Source organism: Panthera onca, chromosome C1, assembly GCF_046562875.1.
Source record: "Panthera onca isolate mPanOnc1 chromosome C1, mPanOnc1 haplotype 2, whole genome shotgun sequence".
Classification (NCBI taxonomy): domain Eukaryota; kingdom Metazoa; phylum Chordata; class Mammalia; order Carnivora; family Felidae; genus Panthera; species Panthera onca.
The window spans coordinates 54632324-54652504 of NC_138346.1; the positions used below are offsets into that span (position 1 = coordinate 54632324).

Consider the following 20181-nt stretch of genomic DNA (forward strand, 5'->3'; position numbering starts at 1 on the left):
ACTCGACTCTATGCAGCATATGACTTGGTTGGCCATATCTGCCTTGAAAGTCTTTTTCGTCTTTGCTTCTCTCTTTTTGTTTACTCTAGTGATTATTTTATTGTCCCTTAGCGAAAACTTGAGGGTGTGAGGTTAAGTGTGGTCCTGAGTGTTAGACCTGTCCTCTGAAGACATTTCCATAGTGGGTCAGAATGCTGTGGTTCAAATATGAACCTTTTTGCACATTTGGCTTAATGCAATGATAAAGCTTAGCGATTTTTGAGGAGCAAATGAAAATTTCCCTTAGGCCTTCCCTCTAGACTTCCTCTATTGATTGTTAATTATTTCAACCAATAATTTTCAAATGTTTTTAATAATAGAGAAAAACTTTTTAAACCAAAATCATTTGGGGGAGACATTTTGATACTCATGGGTATGGGTTTTTAAAAAGTAAAACCTGAACAAAACCATGAGTAGTTGAAGTCACTATTGATTATCTATTAAGTTGAACCATTTGAAATTACATTTATTCAGGTTAAACAAACTGGTTGAGTATTGTTAATTTATATGGGTAACCTAATAAAAGAAGGTCATTTATGGTAGGTACGTCATGAATTGCCCTCATGGCACTCACAGGCGTTGTTTTTTTTCACTTCACAGCTTTCAGTTTTTATTGATAGATTTCTAGCGATCATATGACGTTTTTACCTTTAGTATTTGCTGGTTTTTAAGCTTCTGAAATTGTCATAAATGTCATTGGGGTCAGAGAACGGACTTCAGTGTGGAAGTCACATGGGGAACTTTTTAAAGAAGCTGTGTGTATTATTTAGATTTTTAAAAAACCTTTTTAGTGTTTTATTTATTTTTGTGAGAGAGCAAGTGAGTGAGCATGAGCAGGGGAGGGGCAGAGAGAGAGGGAAAAAACAAAATCCGAAGCAGGCTCCATGCTCTGAGCTGTCAGCACAGAGCACAACGTGGGGCTCGAACCCACGAACCGTGATATCATGACCTGAGCCAAAGTTGGACGCTTAACCGACTGAGCCACCCAGGAGCCCCAGTATTAGCTAGATTTTAATGTTGATGGAAAATTGAAGAGGACTTGCATGTACACGAAGTGGGAGTGTGTTCCGCTGCCTGGCTTTCATGCTTCTATATCCAGGTCCCATGTGCTCTTCTCAGCTGGGCGGGACTTTTCTCCTTGTGAACGCAGAATGCCTGTCTGACCTCTGTGAGTTAACTCAGACCATTCTTTGTCACAGATTACTCTAATACTCTTTTAGCTTAGCTAATAAATTCTACCCATTCTTCTTAAGTCTTTTCTATAAAGTTTTGCACCTTTATAACAGCTGTTATCATTTTCTCCATTTTCTGAGTCATTTTTTGTAATACTTTATGTATTTTATACACAGCCTACCCAGTGAATTTGTATTTTATACTCTTATTTCTTATGACATAAAACTTTTCTTCCTAGGTTGATTGGAAATTTATTTTCCTCATAATGCTTATAGTGCTAGACATGCAATAGGTGCTCGATGAATTGATTATATCAAGAAACAGACTGGAAGAAAATTGAACAAAATGATAATTGCTATGTTTAACTGAAGATTTCATGGGTGAATTTTTTTTTCTTTTTTCTCAAATTTGTATAATTTTGCTATACTACTATAAACATTTACAATATATAAGATAAACAACTATTAGATAGTATTTTTACTTCTATCATAAACACTCTTTGTTTTAGTAACATTGGGTTCAAACACTTATTTAGTGCTTTAATATCTATTACATGTTATATTTGTATCTTTTTCTTTTAATAGGAGGAAAGGACCGACGAAGTGGCCTCATTCTGACAATTCCATTATGCTTGGAACAGACAAATATGGATGAGCTGAGTGTTACCTTAGACTACCTACTCAGCATTCCAAGGTGACTCTAAAGGTGTCTTTTCTTAAATTTTGATATGTTGTCATTCATTTACTAATGATTCCTGTTACTAAGGTACGCATTGCTATCTTACCCGCTTTTATTAGTGACATTGTAATTAAAAACACTAGAATTAATCATTTCTGATACAACACCATATAAAACAATTATTGTATGCTCTTAATACACTGAATAATGTGATACAGATTTCCAAAATGTATGTACTGCATCTTTTAAGGAATACACAGATTGAGCATCTGTATACCATGCAACTTGAGAAAACAGAATTTGGTAGAAAGTATTTTTTATTTAAACATCTATTTTACTCCATAGATATAGATCTAAATCTATGTATATATAATCTATCTATATATCTACAGATATAAATTGGTAGGTTTTAATATACTGAGGAAGGCTATTAGGAGTTTAAAAACATTTTTATTTTTAAAAATGCCAAAAATGTTTGTTTTACTTTGAAGGTCCTTGGATTTTTAATTCCTATATTTCTTGGATGAAGACAAAACAAACTTTCCTTTTTGCTTCAGCTGACCCATCACTTCAACAATAAAAACAAGCTCCCTCCCCAACTTCCTCTCCCATATGTGATATTTGAGGGTTGAAGTCTGATTGCATGTTAGACTCACCTGGAGATTTTTTTTTTTTTTTCCCAAATTCTAATGCCTGGGAGATTCTAATGCTCTCCAGAGATTCCGATCAAATTGTACTTGTGAGGTCTGCTCATCAGACGTTTTTAAAAAATCCTTTAAACTTCCCAGATAATTCTAATGCACAGTCAGATTTGTAAACCATTGCTATAAATAATGAGAATGAGAGCAGATTTTTTTGTTTGTTAAATATAGAGGTGGCAAAGGGAACAAAACTATCTTTATCTAATGCTTTTTAACGTCCAGATAGTGAATTTTAAATATTTTAGTCAGAGCAAACAGTTCTTTGTATTCTGGTTCTGTATTTTGCAACCTATTATGTAATAGGTTATTTCATTTTAAACCATCTTCTAGAGATCATGGTTAAAACTATATTTTAGAACAACTGACTTTATTTACACCTCCTTCCAATAATGGTCTATAATTTAATGATTCTCTTGCTGATTATTTTTTCCGTTTTGGGGAAATAGAGGTCTTCAAGTGAAAATTTTCATTTTTTTTACTTTCTGGAAAGGAAAATTCTCAAACTTCACAGCGTGTTAGTATTGGATAACCTTCCTAGTCCTCTGAGCTGCTGATAGCTATTTGTGTTATTCACCATTAGACAACATATTACTTCTAGGTAAATAACACTAGCTAGACATACTGCTAACAAATTTGGAAAAAGTATCCATGATTCATAGATATGTGGTCAGGGAACTTAGAGACCATCTGAACCAATTGCCTTGTTATATAGGTGAGGAAATTGAAACTCAGGTTATAGGTACTTGCCCAGGATCACACAGCTAGTTAGTAGTAGAGCTGAGACTAGAATCTACCTTTGCTGACACCGATCCAGAGCTCTTCATATTTCACATGAATAAAGTACAGTGTAGTTGTATTTTATGTGAGGTGAGGTTCTGAAGTTGGATCGTAATGACAAATTACTGATCGTCAAAATTATCCTTGAATAATGCCCAAGGAAGGATTAGAATTAGAGACATACAAACTATTTTTCCATGAACATGCAGATTTTCCTCCAGTGACACTTGAGGAACATGTCACTGAGGCTGAGTTCCAGAAGACACATTTGGCTAGTGATTAAGTTTATGATAAGAAAATGCTTGCTTATGTATGCTAGAATCATGCTCAGCCCAGTAGAATGCCCCTATTGTAAGAGGCACTGGGTAGATGAGGCTGGCTAAGGCACCAGCAGTTTGACTCACATCCTCTGTCTATTCACTCTGGATGTGCAAGCAGCAAGTACAATGGAGAACAAAAGTAGCCTACACTTTTAAAATCTCTCTCTCTCTCTTTTTCTTACATAAATATATACATAATAGTCCTCTGTGAATTATGAATCAGTTTCTGCATATCCACAAATACCTGCTGGCTAATAGACAAGTTATGAATTGAAGCAAAATGAAAGAACTTACTCTAGCAAGGCAAAATAAATACTTGGATACTTTATTTTTGAAAATTGTTTTGCTAAGTTTTGGCCTTCTCAAGTATTTGTGAAAACTGAATTGTTAACTTTCGGTGTTCTTGGAACAGTCTTCTATAATTTGGGTGTTTAAAAACAGAGTTGGCAGCTCTGTATCAGTACTTGACATTTCCTTAGAGAACTAGAGTGTTTTTGAGCTCTTCATTGCAAATCTGGAGATCAGTTTGTTGGGTGCAGTCTTGAAAACTGACTTTTCTCCTTCAGAATGTCTGCCATTCAAAACTGCTTTTATTTTATTTATTTTTTAAAATGTTTTTTAAAAATTTATTTTGAGAGAGCAAGAGATTGTGTGCACCCGAGTGGGGGAAGTGCAGGAGAGAGGGGGCGGGGAGAGAGAGAGAGAGAGAGAGCGCGCGAGAGAGAAACCAAAGCAGGCTCCACGCTGTCAGCATGGAGCCTGATGTGGAGTTTGAACTCATGAACCATGAGATCATGATCTGAGCCAAAGGCAGATGCTTAACTGACTGAGTCACCCAGGTGCCCCTCAAAACTGCTTTTATTTATTTATTGATTGATTAAAAAAAAATTTTTTTTACGTTTATTTATTTTTGACAGAGACAGAGTGCGAGCACGAGCTGGGGAGGGGCAGAGAGAGAGGGAGACACAGAATCCGAAACAGGCTCCAGGCTCCGAGCTGTCAGCACAGAGCCCGACACAGGGCTTGAACTCACGAACCGTGAGATCATGACCTGGGCTGAAGTCGGACGCTTAACTGACTGAGCCACCCAGGCGCCCCAAAACTGCTTTTAAATTATAATCCCCCCAACATTTTAGTATGAAATATTTCAAATGTACAAGAAAGTTTAAAGAATTGTAAATACCATTATGCCCATCACTTAGAAGTCTCCAACCAATATTGAACTTGATCACATGTCTATTCATTTACCCATCCCTCTTTCCATCCCAGAACTTTTTCTTTTTTTAATTTTTTAATGTCTGTTTATTTTTGAGAGAGACAGAGTGTGAGTGGGGGAGGGAGAGACAGGGAGACATAGAATTGGAGGCAGGCTCCAGGGTCCGAGCCGTCACCAAAGAGCCTGATGTGGGGCTCAGACTCACAGACCGTGAGATCATGACCTGAGCCGGAGTCGGCCACTTAACCTACTGAGCCACCCAGGCGCCCCCATCCCAGAACTATTTTTAAGTTTACCCTATCAGAATGTGCTCAGCATGTATCTAGAAAGTTGTCCTTTTTAGTAGTATGTCTTAATTTTTTTGTGTGACCTGCTGTGTCTCCCAGTTTTCTGCTGTTAAAGTTTGGCCCCTCCTAAGCTGTGACTGTCTGAGGACAGCTCCAGCAGTGTGCTTGTGTGGCCTCATCCTCACAGGACATGCCCCAAAGTGGTCTCCCTTTTGCAATGAACACATTAACATTTTGAATATATTAATAGATTTTAAAAACTTATGTAAAAATGAAAAGAAACTATTCAGTTTTTTATCTGTACTTCATGCTTATGTTTAATGACTAGAGACACCATATGATATATACCTATTTTATATATTTATTTAATTTTGCTTTTTTTTTTCATTTATTCCATTTAGTATTCCATATACCTGCCTGTTATTAACCAGAAATCTGAATCCTTATCTTGAGAATTCGTTTATTTTTATTTTTATTTATTTTATAAAATTTACATCCAAGTTGGCATATAGTGCAATAATGATTTCAGGAGTAGAATCCAGTGATTCATCCCCTTTATATAACACCCAGTGCTTATCCCAACAAGTGTCCTTCTTAATGCCTCTTGCCTATTTAGCCCATCTCCCCACCCAAAACCCCTCCAGCAACCTTCAGTTTGTTCTCTGTATTTAAGAGTTTCTTATGTCTTGTCCCCCTCCTTGTTTTTATATTATTTTGCTTCCCTTCCCTTACGTTCATCTGTTTTGTATCTTAAATTCCTCATATGAGTGAAGTCCTATATTTGTCTTTCTCTGACTAATTTCACTTAGCATAATACCCTCTAGTTCCATCCACATAGTTGTAAATGGCAAGATTTCATTCTTTTTGGATATGTTCCTGTTTTAAACAGGTAACCCAGCACAACTGAGAATGGAAGCATTTCCTGATTCTTTTTCACATGGATTTCCCCTAAGCCTGTTTTTGTTTCAGATCCTCAATTAGAGGGTGTAAATCAAATACTAAGTTTATGTCCAAGTAACTCATGTCAGTTCTACGTGGAGTTCAAGCCTAACCATTACTGCCCCATTTTCTGTAAAAGGTCAATCATAGGTTTTAGTACAGAATAATAAAGGTTTGGGCCAGCCTGAGTGTTGAATTTTAGGAGAGGTAAATCAAGTTTATCTTTTGTTTTCTTAGCTATTGCTGTATATTTTAGACATAAACAGCATGATCAGAAACTTATGTGAGTCTATAATTAAGAGATTCCTTTATGGAATTAAAGACAAGAAATAGAAATTAATCTACAAATGTTTTCATTAAAGAAGTAAATACTGAGACTAGCACTAACCAAAAATCTCACAAATAGTTTGTCAGTCTCGTTTTATTACATAATTCAAAATTTAAGATCAGAAGCATATTCATATTCAGTACAGAGAATGAAATTTGTTTCAATACTATTACGTGAAATGTGATTATAAGATAATGAGACTGCCTGCTTTTTTTTTTTTTTTTAATGTTTATTTTGCGGGAGGGAGGGGCAGAGAGAGGGAGACACAGAATTTGAAGCAGGCTCTAGGCTCCGAGCTGTCAGCACAGAGCTCGACTCAGGGCTCGAACTCACAAACTGTGAGATCGTGACCTGAGCTGAAGTCGGACGCTTAACCGACTGAGCCACCCAGGCACCCCTAGACTACATGGTTTTTAAAATCACATGACAGATGGCAAAACACATTTCTTAACCTTGTTTTCTCATTATTAATTTTCTAAGGAGACCCTTTAGAAAGTTTTTCCTATTCACTTCTGCTGGTGTTACAGTATAGTCAAATTACAGTCTGTTTTAGATTGTGAGGTCTTTGGGGAACCTGGCTGGCTCAGTTGGTAGAGCATCCGAGTTTTTTTTTTTCGGGGGGCGGGTGGGACCAGCTCACGTTTCATTGTGACATTTTAAAATTGGACAATTGTTTTGACATCTGCTCCCTCCTCCATATTTAGTCTCTTTAAAATGACAGGAAAACACCCAATCATAGGCTTAATGGGTTTCATAAGTTTATACCTTCAGTTCCTATTTGTAGCATCCAGTATTCCTTTGAAATGCCAGACAGACCCGGCAGTGGCCAGCAGTACACTTCAGACCTCCGGAGTTAAAAAAAAAAAAAAAAAAAAAAAGTGTAGGTTCTCTGAGTATTCGGTGTTGTAGTGGCACTTGTCCAAAACTGGTACATCCCTACCACTGGGGAACTTTAAATGTACCACTGGATAAAAAAAGCTTTTTCCCCTTCAAGGGCAAGAAAAAATCACTCCTCAAAGCCCACCAGATCTGACGGTGAGGTCTTTTTCCTGTCCTATCTCTTCAGGCTTGTTTTTTTCAGTGGAGCAAGAGAGACCAAGATCTGACATGAGTTACAAGAAATAAGACCGAGATGGCTATAAAGCAAGTGACCAGGAGCAAATGAGATGCTTCTTTACTTCTCACATCCAATATATGTGCTTCACAGAAAAACGACCGAAAGTAACAGTCCCACAAAATACAACAGCTAGAATTACAAAATCCATTCATCCGAGGGTGGTGGGAGGCAGGCAGGGGAGTTGGGAGGGTAAATGGCATAGGGAGAAAGAAAGTATTCAAATCAGTCCAGGCACAGGGGCTGGCAAGTGCTAGAGAAGAGCTGCAGAAAAACCTGTGGTCCATTCAGACTCACTGGTGTTAAAAATCCATATACTGGTGTCAGGAAGATTCTGCCTTATACACACTAGAGACAGAAATCCCAGTTCCTCAGAGAGAAGGGAACATGCAGAGGGTCCTTGGCAGAATGGGACCTGCCTTCCCTGGTGGAGGAGTTGATAAGGAAAAGAGCTCCTACAGCCTCCTTCCAGTCCCACCCATCTCCCTCCTCTGGATGGCAGGTGACTCAGTGGCCTGCAGGGGTCTTCAGTTTGGCAGGAGACAGATGTAGTGAAGGGAATTTCTCAGCAGAGGTTGAGCTACTCAGGGAAGACTACAGGTAGTCTGTCTTGTGGAAAAGTCCGTTCCTTAAGAAAACCACCAAGAGAAGAAGCACAACTTGAGAAGGTATGCTTTGCCAGGGTTCTTTGCTTCATTGGTGCTGATTATGAACAGAGGAAAGAGAATGGAGAAGAGGCTGATAATACATGAGGATGGCACTGTTGTGAGGAAAGCCAGTGGCAAACCAAATCCAAAGTAGTACAGCCAGTTCCTTTCTGTGTTTGACAGCCAGTGGTGGATTTCAATTCCTTACTGAACCAATGATACTCAAAGCAGTATAGAGAGTAGAGGAGGGACATATGCAGAAGACTAACCTGCAGACCAACAAGGTAGATGGGAAGGGGACTCACAATCATCCCCTGGATCAGGAAAGGAGCCTGTAGCAAAAGGTTGAAGAGCATGTCAGCAATAATTTTGCTGACACTAGGGAATGGGTGAGGCTCCCTCCCTGATACAGGATCATGCTAGATCAGTTGTGTCTTTAAACCAAATGGCACTGACAACATTGCTAAGCACAAACATGGACGTAAGGAAGAATTCTAGCCACAGCCAAACATCTCCATGTAGTGATGGATCACCAGTAACTTGGGCTGTTACTGAATGTAGCACAGGAATAAACACTTGATAAAACAAGAGGAGACTTAACCAGAATACTCCACCATTCCAAGTGCAGCACTGGAAAATTCTGATGATACACGGCTCACTCTCTTGCTTCCTTTCAATACTTTGGGCTCTCCTCTGCGCCACGACACTGCTTGCCCTTCTTCAACACAGCTCCTCTCTCTTTGTTGAGTCCAAGCATCTAGCTTTGAGATGGTTCAGATTCCCCAGAATGAGCCTTTGATTCTCGTGGCAAGGTCCTGGAGAAAGGTTTTGATACTGTCAGCCATTTCTTCACCACCCGAACTACACAGAGAAACGTCTCAAAATCTTTGATCATGATGGATATGGCCGCTCTGCTGCCTGGCTCCTTGCCCACCATGGGCCGCTCAGCCCCTCCTGGCTTCTCTGGGCCCGCCACCAGCTCCCTCCCCGGCGCTTCCAGGGCTGGGGCCGCTGCACCAGCACTGGGCATTCCCAGGGCTTCACTGGGCCAAAGGGAAGTCAGGCTGGTGCCGAACTGAGCCACGCCATGCTGCCCTGGGTGGAAGGGCAGAGCATGCTACTCTTGATCTCAGAGTCGTGAGTTTGAGCCCCATGCTGGGTGTGGAGCTTACTTCAAAAAGACAAAAAAAAAAAAAAAAAAGATTGTGAGGTCCTTGAATGCAGAACCCTGTTTTATTTATCTCCATATCCACAATGCCAGTAAAGTGATTTGAAGACTTCATGTGTTCATTATATGCATATTGAAGGAACGAACCACACTTAGCAACAGTCATAGAAATGACCTAAAAAACATGAAGGGAAATAGAACAGCTGTGTATAGTTCTATAATTTTTTAAAATGGTGAAATCATTATTTGAATCCCATAATTAGTTTTATAACTGCCAGTATTTTTTTTTAATTCTTAACTGTAATTGACATACAATGTTATATTGGTTTCAGGTTTATAACATCATGATTTGAAAATTCTATGCTCAGTGCTCACTATGATAAATTTGGTCACCAAACATTGTTATTACAATACTATTCCTTATGCTGCAGTTTTCATTTCTGTGACTTATTTTATAACTGGAAGTTTGTACCTCTTAATCCCCTTCGCCTATTTTGCTCATCCCACCACACTTACCTCCTTTCTGGCAATCACCAGTTTGCTCTCTGTATTTAATAGTCTGTTTTGTTGTTGTTGTTTTTGTTTTTCTATATATAAGTTAATCATATCATATTTTTCTTTGATTTTTTTTTTATAAAGGGGCCAGGCATTTTCATTTTGCAAAGGGGGCTTGTGTATTATTATTTTTTAATGTTTTATTTTTGAGAGAGAGAGAGTGTGTGTGAGTGGGGGAGGTGCAGAGAGAAGGGGAAGAGAGGATCCAAAGTAGGCTCTGCACTAACAGTGGAGAGCCTGATGTGGGGCTCAAGCTTACGAACTGTGAGATCATGACCTGGGCTGAGGTTGGACGCTCAACCGACTGAGCCATCCAGATGCCCTGAAATTCTTTTTTTAAATTTATTTTTTAATGTATGTTTATTTTTGAGAGCGAGAGAGACAGAGCATGAGCGGGGGAGGGGCAAAGAGAGAGGGAGACACGGAATACGAAGCAGGTTCCAGACTCTGAACTGTCAGCGCAGAGCCTGATGTGGGGCTCAAACCCATGAACCGTGTGATCATGACCTAAACCAAAGTTGGACGCTTAACTGAGCCACCCAAGTGCCCCTAAAATTCTTTTTTTTTAATGTTTATTTATTTTTGTGAGAGAAGGAGGGGGGAGGGGCAGAGGGAGAGAGAGAAAGGGAGGGAGGGAGAGAGAGGGGATCTGAAGCAGGCTCTGCGCTGATAGCGGTGAGCCTGATGTGGGGCTTGAACTCATGAACTGAGATCTGAGCTGAAGTTGGATGCTTAACCGACTAAGCTGCCCAAGCGTCCCTTCTTTGTTTATTTTACTTAGCATAATAACTGTTGGTCCTTCCATGTTGTTGTAAATGGCAAGATTTCGTTCTTTATGGCTGAGTAATATTTTGTTGTATGTATACACACACACACACACACACACACACACACACACACCACATCCTCTTTATTCATCTGTCATTGGACACTTGAGTTGTTTTCATATCTTGGCTGTTGTAAATAATTCTTCAATAAACATAGGATTCCATATCTCTTTTCAGATTAGTGTTTTTGTTTTCTTTGGGTAAGTGCCCTGTAGTCGAATTATAAGACTGTATGGTATTTCTATTTTTAAGTTTTTGAGGAACCTCTATACTGTTTTCCATACTGGTTGTACCAATTTATCTTCTTACCCTAAGAGCATAAGGGTTCTCTTCTCCACATCTTTGTCAACACTTGTTATTTTTTCTCATTTTGATACTAGCCATTCTTACTGGTGTGAGAAATCTGGGATTGTGATACCTCCAGCTTTGTTGTTCTTTCTCAAGATTGCCTTGGCTATTCAAGGTCTTTTGTGGTTTCATACAAACTTTAAGATTATTTGTTTTAGTTCTGTGAAAAATTTTAATAAGGATTGTGTTGAATCAGTAGATTGCTTTGGGTAGTATGGACATTTTAACAATATTAATTCTTCCAAGCCATAAGCATGGTATCTTCCCATTTGTCTGTGTTGCCTTCAGTTTGTTTCATCAGTCTCTTACAGTTTTCAAAGTACAGATCTTTCATCTGCTTGGTTAAAGTTATTCCTAGGTGTTTCATTCTTTTTGGTGCAGTTGTAAATGAGATTGTTTTCTTAATTTCTCTTTCTGCTCCATTATTAATGTTAGAGATGCAACAGAATTCTGTATATTTTTGTATCCTACAATATTACAGATTTCATTTATTCTAATAGATTTTTGGTGGCATCTTTAGGGTTTTCTGTATATAGTACCATGTCATCTTAAGATAATGACAGTTTTACTTCTTCCTTACCAATTTGGGTGCCTTTAAAAAATTTTTTTTATCTGCTGAAATTAGGGCTTCTAGTACTGTGTTGAATAAAAGTGGTGAGAGTGGACATCCTTGTTCTTCATCTTAGAGGAAACACTTTCAGTTTTTTCACCATTGTGTATGATGTTAGCTGTGGGTTTTTTTCACATATGGCCTTTATTATGTTGAGGTGTGTTCCCTCTAAACCCACTTTGTTGAGAGTGTTTATCATGAACAGATGTTGTGTTTTGTCAGATGCTTTTTCTGCATCTATTGACATAATTATGTGGTTTTTATCTTTTCTCTTGTTAATGTGTATCACATTGATTGATTAGCGAGTATCAGTTCTTGCATCCCTGGAATAAATTTCACTTGATTGTGATGAATCATCCTTTTAATGTGTTATTAAATGTGCTTTGCTAAAATTTGTTGATGATTTTTGCATCCATCTTCATCGAATATATTGTCTTGTGTTTTTCTTTTTCTGTATTATCTTTGTCTAGTTTTAGTAGCAGGGTAACATTGACCTCATATAGTGAATTTGGAAGTTTTCCTTCCTCTTCTATATTTTGGAATAGTTTGATAAGAATAGGTTATTAACTATTTTTTAAATGTTTGGTAGAATTTATCTGTGAAGCCATCTTGTCCTGGACTTTTGTTTGTTGGGAGTTTTTTGATTGCCAATTCAGTTTTGTTACTAGTAATTGGTTTGCTCACATTTTCTATTCCTTCCTGATTCAGTCTTAGAAGATTGTTTCTGGAAGTTAATCCATTTCATCTAGGTGGTTTAATTTGTCGGCATACAATTTTTTATAGCATTCTCAACAACCCTTTGTTTTTCTGTGGTGTCAGTTGTTATTTCTCCTCCTTTGTCATTTCTGATTTTATGAGCTCTCTTTTTTTGTTGATGCGTCTTGCTGAAGGTTTATCAATTTGGTTTATCTTTTCAAAGAATCAGTTCTTAGTTTCATTGACTTTTTCTAATTTTTTTTTAAGTCTCTGTTTCATTTGTTTCCATTCTCATCTTTATCATTTCTTTCCTTCTAACTTTTTTTTTTTTAAGTTTGTTTATTTAGAGAGAGAGTTAGCACACCCAGGAGCAGGGGAGAGTCAGAAAGACCAGGAGAGAGAGAATCCAAGCAGGCTGGGCGCTGACAGCGTGAAAGGAGCTCAGTCCCACAAACTGTGAGATCGTGACCAAAGCTGAAATCAACAGTTGGACACTTAACTGAGCCACCCAGGCGCCCCTGTTCTTTTTTCTAATTCCTTTAGGTGCAAGATTAGTTTGTTTGAGATTTTTTATGTTTCTTAAGATAGGTTTATATCACTATAAACTTCCTTCTTAGAACTGCTTTTGCTATATCCCAAAGATTTTGTACTGTTGTGTTTTCAGTTTTGTCTTTATGTATTTTTTTATTTTCTCTGATTTCTTCATTGACCCATTGGTTGTTTCGTAGCATGTTTAGCTTCCATGTGTTTGTATTTTTTCTAGTTTGTTTTTTTTTTTCCTTGTAATTGATTACTAGTTTCCTACTGTTGTGGTAGGATAAGATGCTTGGTTTGATTTCAGTCTTCCTATTCCTTAATTTATTGAGACTTGTTTTGTTACCTAACATGTGATCTATCCTGGAAAATGTTCCACGTGCATTTGAAAAGAATGTGTATTCTGTTGTTTTTGGATGGAATGTACTGTATATATTTGTTAGGTCCAATGTGTCATTCAAAGCCATTGTTTTCTTGTTGATATTCTGTTTGTATCTATCCACTGATCTAAGTGGGGCGTTAAAGTCCTTTACTATTGTATCACTATCGGTTTCTCCCTTTATGTCTGTTAAAATTTGCTGTATGTATTTAGGTGCTCCTGTGTTGGGTGTCTGATATTTATAGTTGTTACATTCTCTTGTCAGATGGATCCTTTTGTCATTATGTAATGTCCTTATTTGTCTCTCATTTTATTCATTTATCTATTTTTAATGTTTATTTACTTAGCAGGCAGGGGTGGGGCAGAGTGAGGGGGAGAGAGAATCCTAAGCAGGCTCAGGATTGTCAATGCAGAGCTGGACATGGAGCTCAAACCCATGAACCGTGAGATCATGACCTGAGCCAAAATTAAGAGTTGGATGGTTGACTGACTGAGCCACCCATGTGCTCTGCTGCAGTCTTTCTCTTAAAGTCTATTTTGTCTGATAGAAGTATTGCTAACCCAGCTATTTTTTTCCCCTTTCTTCTGCATGAAATATATTTTTTCATTCCTTCACTTTCAGTCTGTATGTGACTAGATCAGAAGTGAGTCTCTTGTAAGGCAGCATTTTTTTTTTTTTTTTTTTTTTTTTTTTTTTTTTTATCTAGTCACCCTATATCTTTTGTTTGCAGCATTTAGTCTGGTTACAGTTAGAGTAATTATTGATGGGTATGTACTTATTGCCATTTGGTTAATTGTTTTCTGATTGTTTTTGTAATTCTTCCGTTAATTTTCTTCACTTGCTCTCTTGTGATTTGATGGTTTTCTTTATGTTATGCTTGGAATCCTTTCTCTGTTTTGCTGTGTAGCTATTATTGGGTTTAGATTTGTGGTTACCATTGGGTTTATATGTAACATCCTGTATGTATAGCAGTCTGTGATAAGTTGATAATTGCTTAAGTTGGAACACATTCTAAAAGCACTAAATTTTTATTGCCCACCCCCACATGTTGTGTGTGTCATATTTTACATCTGTTTGTGTATCCCTTGGCATTTTTGTGGATATAATATGTTTTACTATAATTTGTGTTTTAACTTCTGTACCGGCTTTATAAGTCATTAATCTGGGGCACCTGGCTCATTTGGTTGAACATTACGTTCAGCTGAGGTCATGATCTTGTGGTTCATGAGTTGGAGCCCCGCATCAGACTCTCTGCTATCAGCACAGAGCCCCCTTCAATTCTCTGTCCCCCTCTCTCTGCCCCTTGCTTGTGCTATTGTGTCTCTCTCTCTCTCTCTCTCTCTCTCTCTCTCTCTCAAAAATAAGTAAACATTAAAAAAATTTAAAAGATACAAGTCGTTAATCTACCTTTACTATATGCTTGCTTTTATTTGTGAACTTTTTTGTTTTCATAATTTTCTTCTAGTTATGGGCTATGGTTTTCACTTAAAGAATTCTCTTTAGCATTTCTTGTAAAACTGTTTTGGCGTGATGACCTCCTTTAACTTTTGTTTATCTGGGAAACCCTTTATTTTTCAATTCTTAATGATAATCTTGGTAGGTAGGGTATTCTTGGTTGTAGGTTATTTTCCTTTCAGTACTTGGAATACATTATGCTACTCCTTTCTGGACTGTATAACTACTAGTATTCTGTAGGTTATGTATCCTATATGTTCAGAATTAAAAAAAAAAAAATCTATGGACATTTTTCTTCAAAGAAAATCTTAGCCAGAAGCAGAATTTATAAAACAGATAGAAGTGGAGGTCCACAGCTATTTCTGCCCACTCTTATTTTCTCTTCTCAGACTTCACTCCCGCTGCAGGGCCCCCTCCCTCACTTTTTTTTTTTTTTAATTTTTTTTTTTTTTAACATTTTATTTATTTTTGAGACAGAGAGAGAGAGCATGAACAGGGGAGGGTCAGAGAAAGAGGGAGACACAGAATCTGAAACAGGCTCCAGGCTCTGAGCGGTCAGCACAGAGCCCAACGCGGGGCTAGAACTCACGGACCGTGAGATCATGACCTGAGCCGAAGTCGGACGCTCAACTGACTGAGCCACCCAGGCGCCCCCCCCCCCCCTCACTTTTAAGGAGACTTCTTGGAGCTTTTAGGACTCTGCAGAGCAATTAGAAGATAATTGGAATATCTTAGTTCATCGTTGATATGTTTTCTTAGACTTGAGAAGACTCAGTATAGTCTGAGAGTGTGACTGAGATGGCTTTCCTCTTTTTTTTTTTTTTTTTTTTTAAATGGGACTCACTCCCAAGAAATTTTGAGCCAGTGCCTTCCATTTTCCTCTTTAACGAATGTACTTTTACTAGATGGAGGTATAATTGCATTGTCCTTAGAGTTATTTCAAAGCATGATGGTTGAGGATTTTGAACATGCTTTATGCTCTTGATGAGTGTTTTTTTTTTTAATATAAGAAACACCTATGTATTGAAAATTTATAATGTGCCATTTTAAAATGTAACTGCTAAGCTAGTATTTCCTTTCTTTGCCATGTAGTTTTTATTTTTCTGTCCTTTCTGTTCCCTTTTTATATGCTTAAGTTCACATCAAGGGATGGCTAAATTGTCAAGCTGGACTAGTATAATAACCCCATTCTCTTCCCACTTTGCAGGCAAAACCAAGATTGATTTCGCTAAAACAACAGTTGTATCATCCTTCTCAGTTTTCCATGACCTCTTTTTTTCTGCACAGTGAATTCAATTCAGTAGCCATTTATTTTGCTGATGCCAGTGCAGACATTGTACATGGTGCATTGCAAAGGCAGGAAAGACTTAGGTCTTTGTTCTCAAGGGCAGTCTTTCAGTCTTCTCTGCCACGACCTTGTATAATTAGACTCACCTTTTCAGTTAATATTTCTTGAGCACTTATTATGTAAGGCACTTAGTTTTAGTACTTTTACTAACTCAGTTTTCAAAATAATGGTAAAGTAGATAGTATTATTTCTATTTTATAGATGAAAAAATGAGGGCGGAGAAATTAAGAAACTTTCTCAACTTAACATAGTGCCTTTGCTCATATTCTTTATGCTCAGTGTCTGTCCTTCACATTAAATCTTATTAGCTCCTTTAAGTAGATCCTTCCCAGATTCTGCTGTTATCCAGATTTATAGCACTAACCGTTTCTGACTCTTCAGGAATTTAACCATAATGTGTTTAATGATGATTCTTGATTTTTTATTTATTTTTACATTTATTATTTGTCTTGATTTTTTTAATTTCAAAAGCGTATATTGTTTCCTTAGTAACAAATAATATAATGTCTTGACTGTATAGTAGACACTAACTGAAATACTCCTTATTCTTTCATCTTTCTAAATGATTCTGAGCTCCTTGAGGGGAGAAACTATATCTTATAATTTGTATTTTTCATAGCCCAGTGTAGTACCTTACTCTTAGTCGGTGGTCAGTGTGGCTTATGGATATGGGTTTCTACCTTCTATTTTATTTTACTGCTTCAGTTTCTCAGAGCTCTGTGTACTCAAATGTGGGTTGACTAAACCTAGTAACTGACCATTCTCAGAACATCTTATATTTTGTTGGAAAATTCAAACATACTGAAGTTGCCAGCTCATTAGAAACTATTTTGATGGACAGAAGTTTGTCTAGGCTGGTATTTCTTTCCTTTGTAGGACTTTAAATTCGGAATGGACCTGACCTGAGGATTTGCTTGTGGATTATGATTGGGAAGCATATGTGAAAAGGATATCTTAGATTTCAGGAAATAATAGATACCGTTAAGTCATTTAATTCTTTTAACAAACTTATGGGATGAGTTCAGTCATCATTATCCCCATCTTATGTATGAGGGTTCTGAGACATAGAAAGAGTAGGCAATTTAGGTGTCTTGACCAAGAGCATGTGGTAAACCAAGGGGAATTTGAACCTGGCATTTTGACCACTAGTTTGTGTTCCTGATTACTGCTCTGCAGCCACCTCTGCTATCGTCACAGTGCCATATTTATTGGTAACTTTTAGTATTTATTCACATTTAACCTGGATCTGTCACAGCTGATGATTGACATATGAAATAGCCTTGGTGAATATGGTCTTATAAAAGACATTTGAAAGACTTTTTAATTTGCTTTCACATTTCCTTTCAACAGTATATTCAGTATATACAGGCATATCCTGGAGATAATTGCGTGTTCAGCTCTAGATCACTGCAATGAAGCCAATATTACAGGAAAGCCACATCTGCAGTTATTTCTTCAATCAAGTTTTGAAGCCTCGAAATCATCCATGAGAGTTGGAATTACCTTCTTCCAAACTTCTGTTATTGTCGATATTTTGACCTCTTCCCATGAGTCAAGAATGTTTTTAATGTCATCTAGAATGACAAATCCTTTCCAGAAGGTTTTAAATTTACTTGCCCAGATCCATCAGAAGAATCACTGTCTCTGGCAGTTATAGATTTTTGAAATATTCAAATAATAAGACTTGAAAGTCAGAATTACTCCTTGTCAGAATTACTCCTTGGTCCGTGGGCTGCAGAGTGAATATTGTGTTAGCAGGCATGAAAATAACATTAATCTCACTGTACACCTCCATCAGAGCTCTTGGGTGAACAGGTGCAGTGTCAATAAACAGTAATAGTTTAAAAGGTATCAGTTTTTCTGAGCAGTAGGTTTCTACAGTGGGCTTAAGCCCATTCAGTATACCATGTTGTGAACAGATGTGTTTTCATCCAGGGTTTGTTATTTCATTTACACAGTACAGGCAGAGTAGATCTGCATAATTCTTAGGGACCCTAGGCCTTTCAGAATGGTAAATGAGTATTGGCTTCAACTTAGTCATCAGCTGTGTCAGCCCTGACAAGACAGCCTGTCCTTTGACAGTCAGCTGTAAAGTTCTCCTCTCTAGCTGTGTAAGTCTTAGATAGCATCTCCTAAAGATGCTGTTCTAATAGAAGACTGTTCTGTCTACATTGAAAATCTGCTGTAGAGTAAACCACCTTCATTAATGATCCTAGCTAGATCTTCTGGAGAACTTGCTGCAGGTTCTATATCAGCACTTGCTGCTTTACCTTGCAATTTTACATTCTAAAGGTGGCTTCCTTTCTTAAACCTCACAGATCAAACTCCGCTAATTTCAGACTTTTGTCCTACGGCTTCCTCACCTCTCTCAGCCTCCATAGTACTGTCTGGATTGGGCTTTGGTTTAAGGGAATGTCGTGGCTGGTTTAATCAGAAGATTAATCAGACCACTGAAACTTTCTCCAAAGAATGTTTTGCTTTCTTATAGTTCATTTGTTCACAGGAGTAGCACTTTTAATTTCCTCCAGTAAATTTTTCCTTTACATTCACAACTTGGCTGACTGGTGAAAGAGACCTAGCTTTTCGCCTTTGTTGGTTTTCTTCATGCCTTTCTCACCAAGCTTAATCATTTTTAGCTTTCGATTCAAAGAACAAAATCATTTGAACACTTAGAGGCTACTGAGCAGTTGTTAATTGGCCTAATTTCAATATTACTGTGTCTCAGCAACTAGGGAGGCCCGAGGAGAGAGGGAGACAGAGGAACATCTGTTGGTAGAGCAGTCAGAACACACACAACACGTATTCAGTTCTCTATCTTATAGGGGTGTGGTTTGTGGCACCCCAAAACAACTATGGTAGGAACATTAAAGATCACAGATCACCGTAACAAATATATATAATTTGGAGTTTGAAATATTGCGAGAATTGGGGTGCCTGGGTGGCTCAGTCAGTTAAGTGTCCGACTCTTGATCTTGGCTCAGGTCATGATCTCATGGTTCATGAGATTGAGCCCCACACTGGGCTCAACACTGGCAGCGCAGAGCCTGCTTTGGATTCTCTCTCTCTCTCTCTCTCTCTCTCTCTCTCTGTCTCTCTCTCTCTCTCTTTCTGCCCCTCCCCTGCTTACAATCTTTCTCTCAAAAATAAGTAAATAAACATAAAAAAAATACTGTGAGAATTACTAAAGTAGGACACAGAGACATTAAGTGAGCAAGTGGTGCCTATAGAGTTGCTGGACCAGGGTTGCCACACAAACCTTCAGTTTGTAAAAAATGCAGGGCCTGTGAAGTGCAGTAAAGCAGAGTACAATAAAATGAGGTATACCTGTATTTAAAATCATTATTTTCTAGCTTAAAGTTTAGGAACTTGTTGATCATCCCAATATAGAATCATAGTACATCATCAGGATTGGAAAGTTACCTTAAGAATCATCTCCCCACTCTTAAATCTTCTTTATAGAAATGCTGCCAAGTACTTGCCCAGATTAATCTTGATCAGATTACTATTGATTCTGTAGTGATTCAATACCTATAGAAGTCATCTTTCCATTTTCTTTAGTTTTATTTTATTTTTTTCATTCAAACTTGGGTCTTAAGTCAATTCTTCAAAATTGTAGAAAAACTCATTTATGTTACAGAATAAACACCAGAATGCAGAGCTTTAATGAGTTGCCAAAAAATTATACAGTTGTTAATACCACAAGTCTCTAGTCACTCAGTAAATATGTGAGACCCTGCAATGAACTCCTCATTGTTCTAGGTGCTGAGGAAATGGGTGAAGAGAGGAGACCCAGTCCCTCCCCTTATGGACCTTATAGCTAATGATCAAATGAATGTTACCAATAAGCACCCAGTTTGTTGGATGTTTATGAATGCTATGAAGACAAAACATGGAAAGAGTTAAGGATGGTGTGTGTGGTACTATTTCACAAAATGATAAGATAATATTTTACCAGAGCTGATGGAAGTGAGGGGCAAGTAGCACAGATATCTTATGGAAGAGCATTTAGGAAAGAGCATTTATGAAAGAGCAGTTAGTGCA

At 37.7% G+C, this 20181-nt stretch overlaps 1 protein-coding gene and 1 pseudogene across 4 annotated transcripts in view; one reads left to right on the top strand and one right to left on the bottom strand.

Annotated features, from left to right (window-relative positions):
- The window catches only part of SESTD1 (SEC14 and spectrin domain containing 1), a 147354-nt gene that overhangs the window by 47766 nt on the left and 79407 nt on the right, over nt 1–20181 (top strand). For 3 of the 4 annotated variants that reach the window (XM_060621978.2, XM_060621977.2, XM_060621979.2), the window contains one exon: nt 1797–1905. In XM_060621978.2, coding sequence (XP_060477961.1) covers nt 1797–1905 — 109 coding nt within the window. Of the gene's footprint in view, nt 1–1796; nt 1918–20181 lie in introns of those variants that run through there. The other variant, XM_060621982.2, reaches the window with a different exon arrangement.
- Nucleotides 5814–9567, bottom strand: LOC132671318 (etoposide-induced protein 2.4 homolog pseudogene; annotated as a pseudogene).